The sequence below is a fragment of the Botrytis sinoallii genome (genome assembly GCF_014898435.1).
Source record: "Botrytis sinoallii strain Bc 23 chromosome Unknown BSIN_009, whole genome shotgun sequence".
Classification (NCBI taxonomy): Eukaryota; Fungi; Ascomycota; class Leotiomycetes; order Helotiales; family Sclerotiniaceae; genus Botrytis; species Botrytis sinoallii.
In genome coordinates, this window is record NW_024066036.1 from 1,115,718 (window position 1) to 1,138,758 (window position 23,041).

Consider the following 23,041-nt stretch of genomic DNA (forward strand, 5'->3'; position numbering starts at 1 on the left):
TAAACTGTGAGATATGCTCCAGTACCTAGCTAATAGTACAAGGCTCCGTTCTTTCTTGTATTATAAGACTGGAAACAGTATTTCCCGTCTCTGTTGTGCTCCATCAAAACACCAAAGATCCCAGACCCCTCACATACACCCATTAGTGTTTTCCATTCTGCGAGACTCATCATATACATGCTCATGCCCGAACCCATAAAATTTGATGCCTTTTCCACAGCCAAGACTTCTTTGTAACCGCACATTGTCATGAAATAATCCTCAAGCCATTGCCTGCACTCTTTATTCATCCATTCTGTTTCTGGGATATCCTGGAAGCATTTTCGAGGAACTAGTATTTCATGTTAGCAAACTGACGGGTTCCGGAAATCTTGGGATGACAGTGGAGATGTACCTTTTGGTGCAGATCCACTACTTGGTAGGGGTGATTCAGATGAGTTGCTATCCATGCTGGTATTCATATTTGAGAAATCGAAGATGGGCTTTGCACCGCTTGTTTGCGAGCTCGTGGGTGCTGTGGAGCGGTATGGGGGAGGACACGTAAGGTCGTCATTTGAGTCTCCGCGAGATGAAAATAGCTTGAATGGGCGGCGATTACCAGACATTGTTAAGAAATATTTTTGTGTTTTTACGAATTGTAATCGAACAGCTGCTTATATTTCACAGAAGAATGAGTAGACAAAGCCAGTGTAAGAGGAAAGAAATAATATGGTACGTAAGTGGGAAAGCAGACTCTTAAATGAAATGATATATAATCTAGTTCTAAACTAACTTGAAGCCAAGGTCATAGATTCATAGTGTCTTCCAAAATAGTGGCAGTACAAACATGATTGGCATACATAGTACACAACGTTCGGGTAACTTGTTCTTATCTTCAATTTTTGTGTATGTTTTAGGTAGGCACTATAACTTCCTAACACTGTTCCTAACACTGTTCAATTCTACACCAGTTTTACGTATGACGACGATGAGTTAGGCGTGTAGACTAGAAGAACGCCAGTCCCAAACCTTAAATTGGCATCGCTCGGCAAGTTTTTGGTTCAAAATTCATGCTGACCTGGCATACCCGAGTCACCAAAAGACTCAGATGCGTTTCCTTCTTCAACAATAACGGTTGAGGAGACGCTTCTATTGCGATATGTGGTATTATCGCGCGGCATAGGTATTTTGATTTCTCACTCAATACACCTTATGGAGCCGAGATTTTCACGTGATTAGTCTTATGTACCCAAGATCGTCCGACCAATGTTTTCGTTAGCCTCTTGTACCAAACCATAATAAATACCCCACGAACCAGGACTTGGCATTCTATAGTGATTAAGCTAGGATCTTTCCTTGGATCATTGATATGCAAGAATCGTGTGCTAATTTGGTGTATATGAAGTACCTTTCGAGTTTCTACAAAAATCACCTGGAACCTGGATATGTCACCAATTTCATGATAATGGGAACACACAATTGTCAGAAAATCTTATAAATAAAAGCTGATCCTATATTACATAATTCTTGAACCAAAAGAACGTCAATGGCCCATATATAAGAACCATAGTCCAGAATATCCATTCATAAACACGACCATCTATTTCCAAGGCTGTCTATAAGTAAAGCATTATTCCACCAGCGACGAAAGCAAGCTACATTGTTTCTTTGTCTATGCTGATTCTAAAGCTTTCTTTGAAAGTTTCTTGGTGTTGTATGTAGATCCGACTTCAAAAATTGAGTCAAAAAAAGAAAGTGTCGCGTTGGCACTACTCCTAATCATTGTTAGTAAGTTGTGGATCCAAGATGTCGGAAGTAGAGGATTCTTCACTTACATTGATCGTTGCTCACCTTGTTCCACGGCTTCTAGAATATCATCAAACTTGACAATACGGACTTCAGGGGATCCAGGAGTGGCAATCCCTTGCCTGATACGGTCAGCTTTGGCGTCGTAAGAGAGCCTCTTCACCTCCTTGTCAGACCATATCTCCTTGAATGTACCCCACCAAGTTGGCGATCTTTCTGCAATGACTACACGCTTGATGCCATCCCAAATAGCCAATATCTCAGTCAAAACATCTTCCTCGCTCTTGCCACTACCCCAACCGGCAATCATCGAAAACACATTTTCGACTTTTTGGATCTCTTCAGAGATGACATGGTCTTCTCCCGATAGAATTTCGAAATGCTCACATGTGCTACTACCAACAAGACTTACATAGTCTTGCTGATAATTGAAATAGATAGGATTGCGAAGAATGCCTTTGAATATGACCGTGTATTTTTTAAGTGCTTCTTTTCTAGAGTCGCGACAAACGTGCAGAACCACCGGCATGATATAATCACCCCGGAACCCTTCCTCTCCTGATCCATCTTCGGCGCAAGGTTTAATACGCACAATCTGTCGATCATCCGCGGCCGCAGCCCAAATCATAAGCTGAAGTTCCGCCGGTAATCTGGGAAACAGACAAAATGAACGCCGGGCTTTGAAATAAGGATCCAAATTGTGGTCGACGCCGATGATGAGAGGATTGGGGGGTTCGGATAGCTGCAGTTGGCGAAAGCTAGTCTCCATTCGGAGAAGATCGAAGGTTTGTGGATGCATCTTTGTAATATTTTGTAATTTTTCTGCGAGGAGTTGTTAATTCGAAGAGAATGCGCAAGTGTTTATGGGAAATTCACGCGTCTTTGTACTTACTTTGGTACGGCAGTAGAGGGCAACAAAGTGCGTAGTAGACACCAATCTAATTTGCTTGCCACCGCCGTAGTGACAGAATAATTGTTCTTCTGGGATATGTCCTTCTCTTGTACAAGTATATTTTGTTATGAAATTCAATGATTTCTTAAGTAAACAAGAGAATAGTTGTTTGATCTGTAACCGAGGTTTCACCGATTTATAAATACAAGAGATCAAAGTGAATACACAAATTGATAAACACAAAGATCCAACCTTGGAAGTGATAAAAGTATCAGAAAACAAGCGCGTCAGGGCAGGGATTAAAAACTTGGTTCAAAGAGCTCTCAAAAGTCAAAGAATTTCAGAGCCTTAGCTTTACTGGAAAACATCGACGGTTATTCTCAATTCGAAAACAACAACACACACACATTATACAGCTAGCTTCATTACAAGCCAAACAAACCATGGCGGTCACTACATTGGAGAGATTCACATGCTTTACCAAACTACCTCCCGAGCTCCAGTTGATAGTTTGGTCCTTTTGTCCCTATGTCGACAAACAGGTCATTAATATCGCAGATGAATCGGATGTAGTTTTGGGTATAGGTTCATATAGCGGCATCGATAGAAGAGGAAATAGACTGAATCCACTTGCAATGGACTTCCCAGAGGCAAATTTTATCAATGTCCAGTACAAAGTTCCCTTACCTTTGCAAATCTGCCAACAGTCCAGAAACGTAGCTCTTCAGCATTACCGACGAGTTGCTACTACATATGGCGATACCAAGTACGGATCACCTTTCTACATTAACTCCAATCAGGATTCTATTATTTTTGAGGACATAATAGCCGTTACGCCACCTCCCCAACTTCCAACTAATTCTTTTTGGAGGTATAACGGAAAAACTCTTTCAACTCCCGATGGTGAAAATCTCTGCACTTCAGTGGCCACTTGTTGGGCTACGATCGAGCCTCCAACTATAGATCATCTTCTATATACGCTGTCCAAATTCCCAGATGTTAAACATTTATACTTTCTTGATTGCCCTTCTGGACCCTTCCCTGTGTCACATATGTCGAACTATAACATACAGTGGATGGGCAGGGATAGAATGGAGGAGCTTGCCAATGGATACATAGATTTGCTATTGAAGGTGACGGTAGGTGGAACGTGTAATTGTTCACCAGACTCAACAGATATAAAGGAACGCAAGGGTATCTTCCGGAGCACTTGGGTGTTGCCACTAATAAGCTGCATTACCATCTAAGAATGGTGTCTCCAGAAAAACGGAGGCTAAATGATTGAAGGTGAGTTGAATCAGCGTGATGAACTGAATCATATTTCCACAAGACCAAACCCGAACTGACTATATCTGGTAGAAAAATTCTTCGGCAAAAGTTAAAAACGTGATGGTTCGAGAAGCAGGAACATATTGGCTACCTCACTTCAAACATAGAATACACTTTTCTATGCAACCATGGCGTTGGTTGTTTTTCAGGGTTCATCTTTTTCTTATTTTTTTCTTTTCAGGAAAAAACTTGAACAGGAAGGGTTCAAAAGACCTTGTTTTCAGCAATGGTATGGTGGGCTTAATCTACGGGGAGGGACCATACCCAATGAGTGTGGCAAGCAAGTCTTGGCAAGCAAATATTTCAGGAGTACAATTTGGGAAACAGGGTTGGGTACGTGGATTTGCTGCTTGATACACCTTACCTAGTTACTGAATGGATTCATTATTTGAGATGTAATTTCTGCACCTACTTTTATAGAATTGTGAAAAGTAAGACAGACATGTTAATTCTTAAGCGTTTGAACCTCTAGACTTCTTTATCGTGACAGAATGTGATGGTCCTATAACCAATGATCTTTGAAGACAATGATTTTGACAACTGACTATTAGCCATCGTAGGGATATGAAATGGTAGTTCAGTACTGCCAAATGACAAATGAGGATTTACACACTCCTACGGCAAGTAACAAAAGTACCGTGACTCCATCCAACAACTCATTTACTCAAAAGACTAAAAATACAGCTGACTCATGGTCTCATTTCCTTGGACATCATTCCAAAAAATAACTTGCTGATTTCCCATGCACATCGCTACTGCAATAGTGCCTCGTATGAAGGTCAAATACTCGACAAGACCATCAGAGATAAGTGTAGATTTGAACAGTAAGATGAAGCACGTAGCCAGCATTGCGTTTCCTTCCTCGAACAAACTTACTCCCGAGGATATGGCCACGTTGAGACTTGCTATGGCTTTTAGGCAATGATGAATAGCAGTGCAGGTGAGATTACAGGACGCGGTTGGAGCTGTGGGGCCAAAAGTAAGGTCAGAAGCTGAGAAGGCTAGCATGGAACGAAGAAGTGGAAAGGCCGAAATTCTACCATGCTAAAAACTAGACTGACAATTTGAATAGAGTTAGGTATTTATAAGTCAGGTGACGATCTATGTATTAAAATCTCAGAGCATGCTGATTGAATCTCCGGCCATTCACAACTAAGCCCTCTGTGGTCGCAATAGTCACAGACTGGGTGGGTTTCTTTGCACTGAAGATGGTATCAGTATAGTAGACCTTCAAAGAGCTCCAGAGCAATACTTTGATGCAGGCTTTCTTGCAATTCAGACAGCCTTTTCTAGATTTCTTGTGCCACTTTCGGGCCTTCCTCTCGCTGCTGACGAGAGTCAGACGGAGCTTCCAAAGAAGAGTCTCGTAGAATCAAACTTGATTTATTGCTGTAATTCTCCATGGTTAAGCATCTCGATATCTATGCTCCCAGATATCGAGATTTTGCACTTGTCTAGACTTGCAATGGTAAAAGGATAAGAGGCCTCGAGCTCTGCAAATTGAAACTCGTGTGATGTTGAATTGGGCTTTTATGAATCTAGGAGCCGTTTGTTTCTCCATGTCGTTTATTACTTTTGTACGGTTTGCAGCCCCAGTGATAGATTATGCTGCCTAAAACAAGACGTGTCAGCCGGTGAGGTGTTGTGGCTGCTTTGGCTTATTTAGCGAGAACCACTCGAATAGGGGAATTATGACAAGGTTATTCCTTGCATCGAATCTCCAAGCGACGCTAGTCTTCCAAGTCCATAACATCAAGGTCTAGATTCGTCGACGTCTCTGTCGGATGTATAATAGAAAGACCAAATAAATGGTTTGCGAAACCGTATTTCCAGTATCCGCAGCTCCGTTCCAAAATTACAGGATGTGATTCTGAAAACCAAAATTTGACGATCACGTGACTTGAGATCCACACATCAATGCGAACATCACGTCAATTGGACTTTCCCTAGACATTTCAATTTCAGCGAAACTACGTCATACTTATCGGCCAGAAGTTGGCTATGTTTTACAATAGATCTAATAGCAATCTCTCCAGCCAAGACCATTAAAATCTTCGAACTCGTGTTTTCCTCAATGCAGAAGTGTGCACATTCACAGTTGTTGAATCATCAGTGTAATAGTGGCCAAACATCACACATGCTGCTAGGAAACTACTGAGATCTATGTTGATTGCTTGAATGATTTTACTCAATTATGTTTTAGAGGTCATAGATATCTTCTCTGATATTTGCTTCACTAAGTCTGAGGTCTAGCCGACAACTGCGAACAAATCAGTTAAAATGGGCAGATATACACCCCAGTGGTATTTCTTGACTGTAGTTTTCTTTTCATCAACTTTCTTTCTAGGCTTTAATGGCAAGCAAGAAACTACTCACTTTAGAGTAAAGAGATGAAAGAAGTTGGAACCTTTCTCAAAGGACGTCTCGTCTCATCTCCAAGCAATCATATGTAGAATTATGACAAATTACCTTGATCCTGTCTTCTGAGTCTGTCGTATTCACCTCTAAACTAAAGGTTAAGCGTTTGAATCATGAAATATATAGATCTTATCCCTAATTCGATACTTTTAAACTTTCATGCCAAGCACTGATAATGAATATGTTATTCTTCTAGTTTGTTTCTTTCTGTGTAAATGAGCAAGATAGAGTCCGAGCTCCTGGTCATCTGGTTAATCCATTCACAGCTCAGACTTTCTGAATCCAACATATTCGAAAGATCAAGGACTTGCACAATCTGAACCATCAAAGTTTTTCTCTCCTAGTGATCCAGCGCAGCATAAACTCACCTTTTCACACACAAGCATCTCGGCAGGAAACCTGGAAATCGACTCTTCATATATTACGCTTTACAAAATCCTCGAAACTTCGAACTCTTACAGCTCCTTCCGAATATTGCAACCCCTCCTTGTACAAGACACAGCTACCAGTCATTGTTCAACCGCAAGCGTACATAGACAGGCCATCACCGTTCTGTGTCAACACGATCTAGTTTCTTCAGTGTAGAAAAGATTTACTGGCGTGGTAAATGTGAGTTTCAATCTTACGTCTTGCTCTATTGATGATATCTTTACTTACGTGTTCAACTGGCAGCATGGATTCACAGCCCCTGCCTTTATATCCGAAGAAGACTACCCATAAAGAAGGAGGCTCATTGACAATTCAAAGTCTCCCACCGGAGTTAAGTCAAGCGATCTGGAAGTTGTCATTGAACAACAATCGATTCATAAAAATACACTGGGCGTACAAGACGAATGACGATCTGCATAGAAACTCCGTTGCCAATGACTTTTATGCGACCTACGATAAGATCGAGGTCCTAGAAGTTTCTTCGGAGTCGCGCACTCTTGCATTGAAAAATTACAAATTGTGCTTAGGCAAAGATATACGCCATCCGATTTACATCAACGGTAACAAAGATATTCCCAGATTCACGAATTTGACACTTACACAGATCACCTACTCTTCACACGTCGATGGTGTCTGGGGTGTCTTGAGCGTTCAAGCTGCTAGCATCAAGCGCATTGCTGTTGAGATGCGAAACGATTCTAATATTTTCGAGGCTCGAAGAAGCTTAACTGAAGTAGGGTTGTTGGTTTCTGCCATCCTGCTGTTCGCTACCTTGGAAACGATATTCGTGCAGCCATCGTGCGTCATTAGTCCCATCTTCTGAGGCAGCCTTCCGCGCACAATTTGAGAAAAGAATGCAAAGAAACGTTAGGTTGTACAGTCCCTCTGGCAATGGAAAGCGCTATAATGTTCCTGAAATTGTGATCGTTTGCCCCCAGTGCGATCCAGATTTCCTCAAGGCATGTCAATGTTGAGAGTCTATGGCGTAGATAGCTATCGTGCGAGGAGTAGGGGCAGGACTTTGAGGGGACTCATGAGAAGATATTTGATATTTCAGGTAAAACGTCTATTTGGGGAATGGGGTTAATTTTGATGGGCCAAGCTGTACTACTGTAGTCCACCATTATACGATACATTCATCAGATATGTGATTTCAGCGTTTTAGAATTGAACCATAGTACTACAGCAATACAATCTTGATTCACTTCAATATTACAGCTTCTTGTATTCTTGCCGTGCCAATTTCTACCAATATATCTATATAATAATCAAAGTAACTCTGCAGCTGTTGTTCCTATTCCAAACTATTCCCAAACATTCAGAATAACAATAATACTCCATGATGTCTTCTGAACAACAAGCACAATCCGAATCATCGAATTCCTCCAACATTGACAGCACTGGAAGCTTCGTAAATCTTCCTCGAGAGCTCGATGATATGATATGGTCTCAAGTTCCAGTAATATCAGGCCACGCTTGATCGAAATTTGTGCCGATCCCACTGTTCAGACCGGCGAGAAACAATTCAAAATGAAAATCAAATTATCTGGAAACCCCAACCGCTTGGTTTTGAACGCAAGAGCCGTAATTCTTTCCCACCACAGACACATGTTCGATTATAAGATCACAAATCCTCAGATTGTCAACACCGCGAAGGACACCTTTATGTTCAATGGGATCAGTCAGTTAAATGAGTATGTTCAGCATACGGGAGCTACTATCACCCAAACTGGTGCGGTGGAATCAGAGCCTGCGTGCTATCCAACAATGCAGAACCTAGTAGTCACACTATCCCTAGATATTGGAAACCCAGGCTCAGAACCATATTTGGTCTGGCTGAACCGTCTTCGCGAGGAAATTGATTTCAACAAGTCTATCTTGGAGAAAATTTTACGCGAGCTTCTAGAGTCTGTCAGCAAGGTACAGAGTCTCAAAAAGATATATCTCCTGACTGAAGAGGAGCAGATGCCAGGACCCAGACTTGTTGAGCGGATTGATGGTAGGCTCATGGATCTTTTTGCAGAAGACGATGAGTTGCAAAGACGCTATGGGGAGGGTCTAAGAATGCCAGAAGTTGTGTGCCTGACGAAGATGGAATTTCCAGTGGAGTTGGTGAGAGTAGCTCGCAGATACGCTAGACCATGATGGTTTCCTAAATGAACTCGGAAAAAGTAATATAGCATTAGAAGACGGGGCTTTCAGATGGAGCCTGTATCTGATATCATCATAGGTGGACGAAGTGTCAACAGTACATAGCAATTAGACAGACTCCAAACTAATGGCATGATATTACGTTTTTGACTCAAGTGAATTCGGCACATCAAGGAATAGAACCATTAGATCTCGGTGAAAAACTTATGAACCACGTGGCGTGACTTTTGACTCGTACCTCATCTCACCTGCCACTTATCATCTTCCAGCGAAGCTACGCATATATAAATGACCCGGATTTTCTCTTAGATGCACTATTCTTAAGACTCTCAAATATCCAAGAAGATTCTGCAAATGGCGACCCCAATCTTAGGTCAAAATAAAGGCCCAAATCCCGTCGAAATAACAGCAGCGCTGGACCCGAAATTCTGGAGCCTCAAGAACACTGGGACAAACGACAAGTTTCCTCCACAACTCATCGAGATCAAAAAGTACGATTTCACATTTGAAGTACTTGCAAGTAAACAACAAAGAGAGAATAGTAATCGGAGGCCCTGGATCGTTAACTTCGAGGTCAAATCAATTCGAAATCACAAAAATTCACAAACCTGATCAACTTCACTCCTCGTGCTTTGCATCTCTCACCAAATTGTTTCAAACTCGACTGTAAGATCAAGAATCCAATATTATTTCGTCCTTCTTGCGACGTTTTCTTCTTTCAGGAGCTTGCTCACTTGAGGGAGTATGCTGTAGCAACGAAAGGCATTGTCACTAATTATACTGCGTCGGGCCCGGTGGCAAATGAGACTTTTCCAAAAATCGAAAGAGTGGTGGTTGAATTTGGAGCCCAGACACCAATAAGTTGTGATTTTCGCGACATTTTGGTGGAGCTTCTTCCAATAATCAAAGAAGTCGGAACACTGAAGGGAGTCATATTGTTGGTGAGACGACAGTCTCTTGAAAGAGGTGAAGTAGGGATCTTGCGGATCGATGAAGACTTAAAAAAGCTTGTTGATGAAAGCTCTGATGTATACTCACCGCCAGTAGGTGTTTTTATGCCCAGGGTAACTTGTATGGCAATGGAAACTTTTGAATCGACATTTGGTGGGTATGGATTAGATCAAACGGACGGATGAATGGTGCTTATACCTACACTTGGGTCAAGATTTTGAACACTTTCGAGCACCAGAATGGGTAGTGGTTCCTTCTGAATAGAGGATGGACAGAATTTACAGCCAGAGGGTGATGTAATGAGACTAGAAGTAAGAAATGATACGATGGTTCCCCTATAAGAAATGATTTGGGCTATAAATTTTTTGATTTGCAAATGCCCTATAACCTCATTCTGTGACTTTCCGATTCTGAAGTTCTTCCGCAGAGCTATCGTGTGCAAACTCTGTAATAGGCGAGGCAATGGACGACTCTCGAATCGAATGAATCGAGTGCCCATAACAAATTGAATCTTTTCAATGACCCGGCAGTCCTATCAGAACTAACTCTGTAGTTACTAGCTTCCGGGTGATGCCAAGATGTGTGTCTCACTTATGTTGTGCCGGTTCGATGAGATAGAAGCTTCCAAACACATCGAGTTCCCTATATGTTTGATTCTTTTCTTCCTTCACACTCTCTCTCCATAGCAAGTTGGGGTTCTTTTTTGTGTTTTTCTAACCTATCGTAGAGTATTCCAAAAAAAAAATACCGGCGGACTGCAGGGTGACAATAGGGTGAACTAGATCCACGCTGACAAAATCTCCACGGATTTGCCCTTTCGAGCTGCAAGATTGTTATTTGTCGTCCGCAGCAGTTGCTATCAATTTTATGGTAAGTTTCATCTCTTCAAATCACCAAACTTTCTCGGGGATTTTATATTGTTTCCAATATCAAAAGGCAATTGAGCTTTATTATAGTACTCGTCATTGAACAGCTTCGCTGACTAAGCCGGAAGAAATCCCCACCACCATCCAACCTATTGCTAAGCCACTATTGTTCAGTCTTGGTTTCAAGCAAGAAGTATTTATTACCATCAAGCGCATCCGGCCTGTATCAAGTCAACTTTCGAGAATATACTTTTATCTATTGGGAGCATTACGCCCAAGGAAATCAAACACAACGAGAACCATCGCCTTATAACAACTCCGAGAGTTTGAAAATCTAAGAAATCATGTCTGAATTGGAAGCAACGTCTACAAGCTTCATGAAAGTGCCAGAGATGCGACTTGCAATCTGGGAAGCCCTAGTCCCACCGCCCCGACGAATATACATGCAAAAATCCGGCTTATCTCTTTCGGATAATAGATACTGGGTGGCAAAAGTCGAGTCTGATTCCGGGTCTCTCACAATTCCAAATCCGTCTATCCTAGGAATATGCGCTGAATCCCGAGATTATTTCATTCGTGAGAAAGGATACACTCTACTTAGCTCTTGTCTCATAAGCCCAATATACGTAAATTACTCAAGAGATCAACTTTGGTTCGATTCTTTATCTCGCCTTTGGAGTTACGTCAGGAACGTTTCTTATCGACGTCGCCTGGAAAGACGCAACGGCAAAATGAATGAGGAAGCTTTGCAATTGTCTAGGATTAGAAAACTTGGCATAAGCTTGACTGGCAAGGAAAAGATGGGGCGGTTCTCTGCCCGTATAATGACTCATATAATCATGAGGCTCCCCGAATTGGAAGAGGTTATCTTTGAGCTTTCAAAAGACGGATTTGACAATCACAAAGCTTATATAGATGAAAAACTAAGCGGCTATGAAGAAAGGCTACGGGGCCACAATATCCTCGATCCGAGAGCCCCCCCTAGACTTATTTACATAATGCAGGAAGTTGTAGCTCCTCCTGAAGATATATGAGCGCGGACTTCTTAAATCCACATGGAGCTTTAGAGACGAGAGAGGAGGATGAGAGTGTTCGTAGGTGGCGGGAGGCCGCAGAGTAATGGGTGCTCGGAGACATTCAAGGTCTCGTGATAAAATCATATCTTCAAGATGTGATCTACAATTGGATAGAATTATACGAACAAGCAGGAGAACTTGATACTACCGAAAAATCCAAAGCAATTGATCCAAAACGCATCGGCAACCACCACAGCGAAGCAGTCACTTTGTTTGCCAGCCTTGGACCCGAACTTCACATTGCCATATGCGAGCTAGCAGTGGCGGCTGCAACACCTGCTTTGCCGGAATTGATATATCTATTCCCACATCAACCAGAACACCCAGAGGATTGTTTAGAAAGTGCAAAATGGGCCTACCGTCAATTAACCACAACTCCAAATCTTTGGATGACTCTCGATACTACATGTTTCTCAGGAGTTCCGAGGCGTGGCATGAAAAACTTATGGCTTGTTGTATGTTCCAATTATCAGCACAATGCTATTCCGCCCCTCAGCCGACTTTCTCAGTTTTTATGATATGCATCGCATGAAAGAATACACAGATATAGTCACACTATATAAGCTCCACCAGAGTTCTGGGGTCAAATTCAAGAGAGTTTCTATTGCTGCTCATCCTGTCTGGCCAAAATACCCCTTCCGCTCGAATACCGTTATTCAGCGAGAGCCCGTGCAAGATCCAGCCCGAGAGATATGGAAGCTCATCTTGCTTTTCGAGGATCTCGAACACAATCTTCCACTTTCTGTATATTTGGTTTTACGAAAAGTCACGGAAGGAACATGGCCCACTCAGACCCCGAGATGAAATTTGGATTAACTTTCAGCTGCTCATCTGAGGGGACAACCATATCGTTGATTGCTCTGGCAGTGTACCCAATTTGGTGGGGTGTCACCCTTCGTCCACTTCGCGAAGAGACTTCGAATACCAACACAGAGCTTATAGTAATTGGATCGATTATTAAGTACACATCCTATACTCTAGTACGATATTTTGCTAGGTAGTTTTCGAAGCTGGAGGGTTTTGTCGGGTTTATATGGGCTAGACTTCGAGGTTATCTGTGTATCATAGCTCATATTTGATCACGTGCCGACAGCTAGTTGAGTGTTAGATAATGCAAATTCGTTGGTTTTTGACATAAATAGATATTTTATGGGCTAAACTGCTCTTTACTTGTGGTTGAACGTCTTTCTCGTGCTATAATGGACAAACTATTTCGAATTAAGTGCTTTGGGAGTAACACCGTTCAAGGTCCAACGGTAATCATGGATACTAATAAATATGGACCCAGTAATGCTGCTACTATTGCAGCCTTGCTTGAAAATAGATTGGCGCCAGAGCTTCTGTCAAGGAATATATGTTGGTACGTGATATTCCAGAAGATAGTTGGAGTCAAACAGTTGAAGAAAGACAAGTGAAGGTGCTTGAGGATGTTTTGGGTCGATCGAGGTAATGGAAGAGGCAGTGCTTGGCTTACACTTGATGACTGGGGGATGTAGAGCACTTCTACGGCGGTTAGCTGAAAATCCCGTGGGATGAAGCTATAGCCATACACATCATGACTCGGATCTATCGCAACCACTTTTCACCACCACATGGCGCCACAATCTAGTTCTAGGTAGTTTTTATGTCCTCGGAGAGTGGGTGATGCATGATTCATCAGTAATTCTACATGACCCAGTGATTTTCTTAGTATCAGCAGCCAAGAATAGAATATTGCCCTTTTCTAAAGAATTTCCTGCGTGATACAGCTTTCCGCCCACCAGCCGTAGTATTTTGTCTCTCAACCAAAGATTAGCCAGAATCTTTAGGGAATTTGCTGCGTTATATCTGTAGAAAAGCTACTCGTCTATATTGTACTTCGGTATTATTGAACTGAGTCCGTGGAAACTACAAAAAGTGCAATACATCTCCTGCAGACGACATGAACAGATCCGTATCTAGAACAGTAATTCATTGTGAGGACATTCTAGAATCTGCATGCTTTATGCATAATGCTGAAGAGACTGTGTATGTTGATTTGGATATCCTTCATTTTTTCAACAGACTATGAGCGACGGATGCAGTATCTTCAGCCTTCGCAGGAGTCTTGTTCAACTTAACGCAGAGCTTTTGGTAGGTGTAATACTCTCTCCAAGATTTCTAGTTTCAAGGAACGAAAGTTGCGACGAATATACGGTATCGAAATATTCATCTCTGTAAGCCTAAGACAGTAGGGTTACAAGTCGGCTCCTATTTCATATCCCCGAGAATCTAGGCTTGAGTTACCGGGGAAGTTCGGTAGTAGATACCTGGGTAAAATTCTTATTATATAGCCGACAAGCTATAGTGTTGTTGACCATAGAGTTATCGACGCGCATTGAATCGATGCATCTGCACTAGTGCTCGGAGATTTGCAGAAAGAACTCTATATTCGATATTCAATTGCCATTGTATAATAGTCTAGCTGGGACGTTTATAAGGAGTCTGCTCAAATATATACTGACGTGATGTTAGTAAGTATTCATTATTCCAAGGACAACAGAGTGATGGCGACAAAGCTCGTTGTTTAACTAAATTTGCGGTGCGCAAAATCGACGGCAAATTTTTTAACTCGCTGTAGAACAATGAGATGGATTATGTGCGGGCAGGAATAGTGTACCAGACCCAGGATGCGCGAATCGGGTTCGAATGATTTCGCGTGGGTAGTCTTGCAATAAACGTCGATGGATTCCTGAAGGATGCTTTCTTAAGAATGAGTGGTATTTAATTGCGACTGATCGTCCGGGTAGGAGAAGTCTTGGGTTAAGTACAGTGTTTCTCCTGTGAAAACAAATAGTCGTTTTCATCGATAACTGACAACATTCATTCGGGAGCATCAAGCTGTCCAGAGCCTACATTCTCTTCGAATTCTTGTGGTCCATTGCAGAGTCCATTGCAGAGTCCATTGCAGAGTCCATTGCAGAGTCCATTGCAGAGTCCATTGCAGAGTCCATTGCAGAGTCCATTGCAGAGTCCATTCTGCGTGTCATCCTTCTTTCCAGATCTCTGATCATAATCGACGGTGAGTTCTCCCGAAATTTCCTCTCGTCTGCATTCGCTGGGCCCCTTGAGATTAACTGCTTCTTTTGTAGAAATGGCAATCTTGGCACAGTGTCTTTATTTTGAATTTATAGGCCGTTACTCGTTGATTTCCTCCCTTGGATGTCTGGGTAGCACTCAAGCTTGATATGTGTACCCACGGCTTTAGAGGATGTCCTCGTTGTGTCCTTTAGCATCAAGCGTAGCAATCGAGCGCCCAGCAAAATTTTCGAGTATATTGGGTGTTATAATTTGATATAGCACGCGATACCACCAGCTCGCGACTGTAGGCTCCCATTTAATGTATCCACGATTCTTCTTGCTATCTCAAACAAGTATCTAGGCGATCATGTGTACATCTTCGAAGGTTTCCCGCATCTAGATCTGAGGTTTCTGCGAAGCTGTAGTATCTATATACAAATGTCAATAGTCCCATAACTTCGATGTGATGAGGCCTCTATATCCTCTTTTGTGTTGTAGCCATGTGAGCCGATATTATTTGGCACACAAGGAATGATATGATAACCCTCTGCTACTTCTGTTCATGAATACTTGTGTAGTTGCAGCCTTATTTTCGCTCTTATTCTCGTGAATATATCGTGGAGTCTGTGGAGATTCTGTAAATCGAATTGTTAGTGAGTTTCTGTGAATGTTTTACGGAAGCGCTTATCATTCCTTTCAACATTCAGGCCCATAGCTTGCGAGAGCGCTTTTAGAGGCCCGGAGAGCCATTTGTCAAGTCATTTTGTGACAGTATAACCCCCCGTGTAAGATTCGAGGACATTTAAAGACTCCTCTGGTAAGTTCCGTTGACAAAAGATGCCAACCACAAAGCTAATCACGGTGGCATCTCCAAGTCAGGTTAAAAAGACCAAAGGTTGATTGAAGCTTAAAGAACATACACTTGCGTATATACGTTTACAGCCGAAAGAACACCGAGCGTCTTTTTTCTCTTAGCCAACCTTATTAGTCAAGTCAATAATATCTTACAAAGAGGGATTTCTGACAATGTGTAACTTCAATTAGGTATTAAGTGTAAATTCCAGTTGTTTTATTATGTAACAACTCTTGACTCTTTAAGTTGGACATGTTGATTGATCTTTTAATTAATTTCTCGCTTCGAAAAAGGGGCAGGAAACATATCCAAACTGAACTACTCCAAACACTATTAAATTTTAAATCCAAATAAGATACATTGCTAGATATTCAATCATAAATCAAAAATTTCCATTGATAGACAAATGGGTACTAGCGCAATCTGAGTCGATTTCGCTCAGCCTCGCACACTGTCAATTCTTTAGTCCAGCAAAAAAATCTTCCACGCCGCCCGCTTTTTATGATAGGGAACAAGCCATCGATTTCAACAAAATTCAAATACATACCACCCGAGTCATTCTCTGCCTTCCATCTTCGCAACGTCTCTTCTGTCTTACTGTATCAGATCAACTGTGCTCAGTCCAGATATATTCTTTAGAAACCACTAGCTAAGAAGAATAAGCCATCATGGATAACACCCATGAAGACTCCGTAGGTTTCTATCTCGTTTTTAAACGAAGATTCTTTGTTTGTGAGGATATTACTAACTATTCAATGTAGGGATCAAATGCCGGCAGTGTTACTGGTGCGCCCACTACCCAACAAACCAGTCGAGGAACCCAAACAGGCGCTGCAATTACAACACAGCCAGGCTCTTTCCAGCTTTTCGGAAATTTGCCGCCCGAATTAAAATTAAAGATATTGAACATCGCTGCCCGAGAGGTTCCTCGTACCATCGAGATGACACCACAAGGAAACCATCGAGGATACGCACCTGCGCTACTTGGAGTCAGTCATATGGCCCGCGAAGAGGCTTTGAAAGTTTACATTGCCTTGCGACCAAGATCTCTACAGCGTATCTGGTTCAACCCAGACAACGATACCCTCATATTGAATATTGCACTAACGCTGTCAACGATTTCTCGAATAGCACCACCTGTTCTAACGTCAATTGCATTAGCACCAGCTGCGTTAACACTAATCGTATTGCCAGCACCTGAATCGACGCTAATTGCATTACCACTACCTGCAATGTATCCATTTCATTAAGAGCGCCTGCCCTGGATAGACTTTCCTTTTTGCATATCGTTAACCCTAGTAACACACCTGACGTCTCGCAATGGATGGCTTCCATGGGAATTAAATCGTTTGTAATCAGGTCAGGATATTAACCCCGTTTTCGGACAGATGTTATGGATAGCTCTGATTACATTCTGGAGCTCTGAATACGGAAAAACCCAGCTCTTTCTTGGGCTCTCTCTTGCTGAATGGAATAGTTGGGAAAGCTTGAATCATATGCGAGGGTCTCACTGGCACACTCTTAGAGACCTTTGTTCAACGGTCCACGATTCGGTTTTCGATCTCATCGCCACAGTACTTTCAACTCTCCGAACCAAGTGCTACTACCTCGTTAATTTCGTCTCAAGCTGGGGAATATGTTTCGTCTCCATCAATCATGGCAAAGCTCTCCTCCTTTTATCAACTTCCAAAAGTTTTTCAGTCTATGGCCACTTGGATTTTCGGAAGCAGCGGGCACTCGCTTTGCAAGTTGAGTGCTGGCATAACGATTTCGCAATTTCGAAACAACATTGCAAGCAGCGGAAGATATTCAGACAGTATTTCCAAAAAGGGTTATTTGGAGGAAAGCAAGCTGGTGTGACTCTCAACACCACTAGCTTAGTCATTTACTTTTCTTTTATGGATTCAGCTTTCTAAGACATAACATCATAGTCTCTTCGACGACAGGTACCAGATGTTTCCTTTTCCTTGCTTCTTTTATCAATTCTGGACATTTTTGTTCAGACTTCCCCTTTGTTGTGCGGTTTGTGGTGCTAAAGGACGTCAGTCAAATCATCCTGTAACTTTCAAATTACACATGACAAGGCACAGCGGTTCTGAATCAATAAGCCTTTAGCGTCTCTCTCTATTATTTGTGTGTACTTCATAGGTCTCAAGTAAGATAAAATATCACATGCTTCCAATTGGGCAACGTTAAAAGCGTGGCAGCTACCATTGATTTTGCAGTGTAACGTGAGAACTCAACGCATAAAAGCCTGCACCCTATCAAGACTCTTATGTCGAATAATAACCCTCTGATTGATGCCACAAAGTCAACTTTTCATGGTCGGCTGCATGATGAAGTATGTGTATGAAAAGTCTAAAGATCAGGCTGGGAGCTGCCTTCGGTGTGTTCTGGGGCGAAGCATACGGGTGCTGACATGGCATATGTTGCACCAAATATGCACATGTAAAAATGCATAAGACTATGTTTGGGCTTCTCAATGAGGTAATTTTAAGCAGGCATGATTAGATGGCATGTGTTAAAATTTGCTAAATGAATATCGAGCCTGAGAGAACAAACTGCGTACAAAATCGTGGATCTTCAAAATCCTTCTCGCTGAGCAAGTTGGGCAGCTTATAGTAATAAATTTTCGTGATCGTTAGAAGTATATGCATGTAGTTCGAATCGATGTCTGGTATCCCTGGAGATTTGAATACCTCTTGATTATGAAAATATGCCCAATGAATACACGAAGAGAAAAATCTGTTGGCATTTTGCCTGAGATTGATATCTTCCACCTCTCAAAGCTGGGGCCTCCATTCCCCTCCAGTCCTTTCCATATCCATGGATATCGCGAAATCCGCAGCTCGAAATGACTTGAACTAGATCTCTTGTAAAGACTCTCTTGTGATTTCAGAGCTCTCGCTATGACTGAGATCGAACTGGTAGTATATGTGTTTCATGCCGGAAAGTTGGCTGGTCACCACCGCACAGGCTGCCAACCAGGTTCATTGCCCAGTCCCTCGCGCCATACATGTAATCTGTTGGTAAGTTCTGTATGCCAAAACTAAGACCAAGTCCAGAGTCCAGGATTGTCGGAATCCATTGAAGAAGAAGAGTTGAAGATATCTGAAGAACCGACGAGAAGAAGTAAAACATGAGTATACAGCATCCCAGATGCCAGAGCGTGCTCCTGAGGGACTATTAGTAAAAAAACTAGTCAATGAAGAAGCTAGACTTACTTGGTGATGTCCAAAATCCCCAGGGGATTCATTCCAGTGTTCAAAATAAGACCGATAGGAAGTAAGAGGAGCCAGAGGAGGAAGACGCTATACTCATATTAATCCCCTGATACGTTCTGCACTCCATAAGTCGGGACTGACCAGACAAATGCAAGGCTCCATCCTTCGCCTTCTGATGCCATCATCCCTGTTAAAATATTGACTGGGGCGAGGAAGCATTCGAAAACGATAATAGCAACTAGAACCCTTCTTCTTCCTGGAGAAAGAGAATGAGTTGAATTCGAACTATCGTGAAAGCACTCGATATTGATACCTACTGAATGGCCTTCGAGTATGTTCTCAAGTTGAGGCAGAGATAATTCGGATATTGTAGCCATCTTTGAAGCTTAGCCTGACAGGAGCGAAATTGCATAGGTGAGAAAGAATGCCAATAATCGCAGAATATTCGTCTAAATGATGTATGATACGGGGGTTGATAATTTATGTTTCGTAAACAGCAACTATATGAATAGGAAGGTGGGAAGTTCAAGGTATATGAAAGGTCAACTACCTAGTAATATATATAGATGTGAGTGTATGTAGTTCAAAGCGTCCAATATTTGAGTGAAATCTGATATCTTCAGTGCATAATTTCAGATGGCGATTTCGTTCATGGGGAGCCACTCATCGCATCTATTGGGCAAAAGAATGCCTTATTGCTAAAATCGTCCACGCAATATGCTGAATGACCGGGGCTTAAATCAATGTGTCATAACCGCTCCTCGTCCCACTGCAGTAGTGTGAAAGATTAAACACAAGGCTTTCTCGGATACTAAGAGGCGCCAGATCTTAAGTCGTGAAGCATCTTCCCTTGAAAGATTCCTAGTTTCGAGGCTTAGTGGTCCGTAAGGCTTCTGTCGGGTCTCACTACATAATCCATGCTGTGTAAGTTCATTTTTGTTCGAGCACAGCGCCTTCGTACGGGGCACTGATTCAACACTTACACAAAAAGTATTGATCCCGCAGATTGTGCAGCCTTCTCGGTTCATTCATATATCAGCACGACACCCCATGAGAAAGCATGTACTCAAGCAATCAGTGGGAACGCAGAAACCAACTTCGATTTACAAGCGATATCATCGCAACTGAAACGAGTAGTATTCCGTAAGGTCCGATGATCATTGATGCTGAGTAATGATGTTAACTTTGTGGTAGTGGCAGATCAAGAACCTCACTCATGGCAAAATCAGAATATATGCTGAAGATGGAGAATGAGAAGCCCATGCACCAATGCGGTGGCTTCCATTTGTGTCAATCTTTACCCCTAAATGCATCCATCTTCACCGGAAAATGGGCTTTGAGATCCAAGACTCTATCAACCGACATTAATTCAATCAGTCGTAAAATGGAACCCCGGATTCAAGAATCCCATTCCTCAATTTTGACCATTGTTCCCCGCCGGCCATCATGCCATTGTCTCTTCCTCTTAACTCTCGCACTCCTAAACATCAGCTCTTCACTTCTCATGGGCGCAACCTTCATCTGCCTGAATTATAGCAGAAGTCTAGAGACACCCAGCTCCACTATGTCCACAGTAAGTCTTTCCCAAACCCTCACCAAAGCGTGACTCTAACAATTGCAGATCATCGCTCCCATTCTGAACTCCTTAGACCTTCAATTCAAGTCATCACATGACGTCATCACATTCTGCAGCTTCATTCTCGCAACAGGTGTCTTCACTCTAACAATATTTTTATGGATGTCACATGGGCCCGACTCTTCATGTCCCTCGTGGCTTTTGATAGTTCAAGCCTATGGATATTGGATAGGTTTTAATCCGGTGGAGTTGGTGCTATGTATCTTCCCCTTGAGTGTTAGCGTTTGGATGATGCTCAATTGGGCAGTGGACCTTCTCCAGAACCGAAGAGACGTACAATATCTTCAACAGGTAGAGTGTAACGATAATGCGGTGTATTTGGTTTGATTTTTTGGGAACAAGGGCAAGTCTCCGGGAGAGGTTATGCTCGTGAAGTATGGGAACGCTCGCGGGACCAAACGCCGTGGTTGGCAAGTCTTCATGAATATATGTTATGTAGAAATGCAACTTAAGAAACTGTTTCGGAAAGGTATGCCTTTTGAGCTTTAAGTATGGAATTTTGCTTGGATGTATCCTTCTGATTTCCCTGATCCGTTTCCCCGACACCGAAAGTTTGAACGTGTGAATGAAAATCAGTAGTTGGGTCCCCGAACATGATTTGAACCCGAGAAGTCTTCATGATTGCTAAACAAAAAATCTTCTTCCAAAAAGTGACCAATATAATTTACTCGGCCGACTTTCGTAAAATGACCTCAAGTTCATCCCACCTACCAGCTCTCATAGGATCAAGCTTTCTCAATTCCGAAAGCCAAGCTTTACAATCTTGTACTTCATCATGTTCAGGCAGGCGCATTTCCATTTCACATACAGCAAGTGTATACTCAAACAAAGCATCAAAAACCCACTTACAGTCCTCACCTCCATCAAGAAAGTCCCTCAGATTGATAAGTTGCTGCTTGATATATTCTATACGATCTTCTCGAGAAAAGTTTGGAGTTATGGTTGCATGACCGACAGACTCAGTGAGAGTTGACATGAGAAATTGATGATAGAACCATACAGACTGATCATACGGATACGCATCATTCCACATAGCTTTAGTAATAAGATCAAACTCTGAAGAAATGTTAGCATAACTTGTAACGCAATATGTTGGACTAAAGTGTACCCTCATCTAGAAACTGCCGCCTCTGAGTTGCAGTCGCTTGCCGCTCGTCGAGCAGTCTTGGTATTAGTTTACTTCGGTTGTGCCAAGCCGAGAAGTTTTTCAACTCCGCATTAATCATTCTTGTAGTATATGCAAATTCCGATTCGACCATGCTTGAGCCATTCAATTTGGGATCTTCCAGCTGTGAAACAACGGTCCGTCGGTATCCCCAACCATGGAAGTTTCGACTATCTCTTGTCAACATCTTCCCCACTAAAACAAGTTCGCGCTGCCACAATCCTCTCGCAATATCGGCAGCCAATCTGTCATTTGCTTCTTTTAATAACCACAATCGATAGTTCCATATCCAATAGCATTTTGGCCAGCCCAACATCAACGGAAATATAAAATCTAAGTCTGCCTGTATCAAATCAAGAATCGTAGAATTCTTCCCAGGATTCAGGGGGTGCGGGTCTGCCCGGATCTTGGTCAAGTCCTCGGAAGACGCAGAGGTAGAGGAGGATGAGGTTACGCCAGACGTCGAGTTCTCGGACAGCCCAGAAGAAGGCAATTGGGTATCCGATTCCAATGATGACTCCGATGATTTCGAGAATAATCCATGAATTAGCAAACGCCTGCGGATGTTCCATATCGTATAGTATTCGGGATTCTTTGATAGTAGTTTGGAAGTTAGGTCGAGTACCTCACGGGTATATTGGCGCTCTGCGACCTGTCTAAACATTAGAAAGACCATCAATCGACTGAATATTGACATACTTTGAGCTGAATCAGTTCTACCAAAGCTTTGTATTCTTCAATATCCTTTTGTTCCTTCAGCTGCGCCGTTATTGATTTTTGTTCAGTCGTCGCAATTCGTGGCATCCCATGCTATAGATTGAATCAGTCTCAAGTCACCACGAAGTCTGAAGAGACGTACGCTTGCCATCTTGAGAACCTCTCCTTCTATTATTGGAGGCGACAGACTGGCTGAATGAGAGTTGGCGGGGTGGCTGGCAGTTCAGCCTTGTGAGATAGATACCTAGTAGCTCTTGGAAAATGCGACTCATGAATTTGGAAAGTGGGGCCGGAGCTCTGTCATGTAAGCTCCGATGGACTATGGGTCGGCACAACATCGGCTCGAGATCGGTTCACGTTGTTAGTACTTGCTTCCGATAACATCAATCAATGTCTCTCGTCTCATCTCTCCTTTTATTTTCTCCTAATTCTCCTCTCTTCATAAGTCCAACAACGGACCAGAAGGATTATCAACATTCTTACAGTATTACTAACTTCAGCAGTACAGCA

At 42.4% G+C, this 23,041-nt stretch overlaps 12 protein-coding genes across 12 annotated transcripts; 8 read left to right on the plus strand and 4 right to left on the minus strand.

The window, feature by feature from the left end:
* Positions 1-29: 29 nt before the first annotated feature.
* On the minus strand, positions 30-605 carry EAF02_005916 (uncharacterized protein; the record flags this gene model as incomplete). The annotated part of the gene is made up of 2 exons (XM_038901964.1): positions 30-331; positions 395-605. The coding sequence occupies 2 exons, from the start codon at positions 603-605 to the stop codon at positions 30-32; spliced, it is 513 nt and encodes a 170-aa protein (XP_038758181.1).
* A 1,046-nt stretch (positions 606-1,651) lies between these two features.
* On the minus strand, positions 1,652-2,584 carry EAF02_005917 (uncharacterized protein; the record flags this gene model as incomplete). The annotated part of the gene is made up of 2 exons (XM_038901965.1): positions 1,652-1,754; positions 1,815-2,584. The coding sequence occupies 2 exons, from the start codon at positions 2,582-2,584 to the stop codon at positions 1,652-1,654; spliced, it is 873 nt and encodes a 290-aa protein (XP_038758182.1).
* A 536-nt stretch (positions 2,585-3,120) lies between these two features.
* On the plus strand, positions 3,121-3,924 carry EAF02_005918 (uncharacterized protein; the record flags this gene model as incomplete). Its single annotated transcript, XM_038901966.1, has 1 exon — positions 3,121-3,924. One exon carries the CDS (start codon positions 3,121-3,123, stop codon positions 3,922-3,924), a length of 804 nt encoding a protein of 267 aa, XP_038758183.1.
* A 3,173-nt stretch (positions 3,925-7,097) lies between these two features.
* Positions 7,098-7,676, plus strand: EAF02_005919 (uncharacterized protein; the record flags this gene model as incomplete). Its single annotated transcript, XM_038901967.1, has 1 exon — positions 7,098-7,676. One exon carries the CDS (start codon positions 7,098-7,100, stop codon positions 7,674-7,676), a length of 579 nt encoding a protein of 192 aa, XP_038758184.1.
* Positions 7,677-8,195: 519 nt separating this feature from the next.
* On the plus strand, positions 8,196-8,998 carry EAF02_005920 (uncharacterized protein; the record flags this gene model as incomplete). Its single annotated transcript, XM_038901968.1, has 2 exons — positions 8,196-8,312; positions 8,363-8,998. 2 exons carry the CDS (start codon positions 8,196-8,198, stop codon positions 8,996-8,998), a joined length of 753 nt encoding a protein of 250 aa, XP_038758185.1.
* Positions 8,999-9,358: 360 nt separating this feature from the next.
* Positions 9,359-10,140, plus strand: EAF02_005921 (uncharacterized protein; the record flags this gene model as incomplete). Its single annotated transcript, XM_038901969.1, has 2 exons — positions 9,359-9,545; positions 9,578-10,140. 2 exons carry the CDS (start codon positions 9,359-9,361, stop codon positions 10,138-10,140), a joined length of 750 nt encoding a protein of 249 aa, XP_038758186.1.
* A 1,025-nt stretch (positions 10,141-11,165) lies between these two features.
* On the plus strand, positions 11,166-11,855 carry EAF02_005922 (uncharacterized protein; the record flags this gene model as incomplete). The annotated part of the gene is made up of 1 exon (XM_038901970.1): positions 11,166-11,855. One exon carries the CDS (start codon positions 11,166-11,168, stop codon positions 11,853-11,855), a length of 690 nt encoding a protein of 229 aa, XP_038758187.1.
* Positions 11,856-11,940: 85 nt separating this feature from the next.
* EAF02_005923 (uncharacterized protein) lies at positions 11,941-12,701 on the plus strand (the record flags this gene model as incomplete). The annotated part of the gene is made up of 3 exons (XM_038901971.1): positions 11,941-11,968; positions 12,012-12,352; positions 12,471-12,701. 3 exons carry the CDS (start codon positions 11,941-11,943, stop codon positions 12,699-12,701), a joined length of 600 nt encoding a protein of 199 aa, XP_038758188.1.
* A 3,756-nt stretch (positions 12,702-16,457) lies between these two features.
* Positions 16,458-17,161, plus strand: EAF02_005924 (uncharacterized protein; the record flags this gene model as incomplete). Its single annotated transcript, XM_038901972.1, has 3 exons — positions 16,458-16,481; positions 16,551-16,960; positions 17,041-17,161. The coding sequence occupies 3 exons, from the start codon at positions 16,458-16,460 to the stop codon at positions 17,159-17,161; spliced, it is 555 nt and encodes a 184-aa protein (XP_038758189.1).
* A 1,535-nt stretch (positions 17,162-18,696) lies between these two features.
* EAF02_005925 (uncharacterized protein) lies at positions 18,697-19,390 on the minus strand (the record flags this gene model as incomplete). Its single annotated transcript, XM_038901973.1, has 3 exons — positions 18,697-18,964; positions 19,014-19,100; positions 19,155-19,390. The coding sequence occupies 3 exons, from the start codon at positions 19,388-19,390 to the stop codon at positions 18,697-18,699; spliced, it is 591 nt and encodes a 196-aa protein (XP_038758190.1).
* Positions 19,391-20,073: 683 nt separating this feature from the next.
* On the plus strand, positions 20,074-20,976 carry EAF02_005926 (uncharacterized protein; the record flags this gene model as incomplete). The annotated part of the gene is made up of 3 exons (XM_038901974.1): positions 20,074-20,156; positions 20,208-20,586; positions 20,635-20,976. 3 exons carry the CDS (start codon positions 20,074-20,076, stop codon positions 20,974-20,976), a joined length of 804 nt encoding a protein of 267 aa, XP_038758191.1.
* A 337-nt stretch (positions 20,977-21,313) lies between these two features.
* On the minus strand, positions 21,314-22,682 carry EAF02_005927 (uncharacterized protein; the record flags this gene model as incomplete). Its single annotated transcript, XM_038901975.1, has 4 exons — positions 21,314-21,705; positions 21,758-22,466; positions 22,514-22,624; positions 22,674-22,682. 4 exons carry the CDS (start codon positions 22,680-22,682, stop codon positions 21,314-21,316), a joined length of 1,221 nt encoding a protein of 406 aa, XP_038758192.1.
* Between the last annotated feature and the right edge of the window lie 359 nt (positions 22,683-23,041).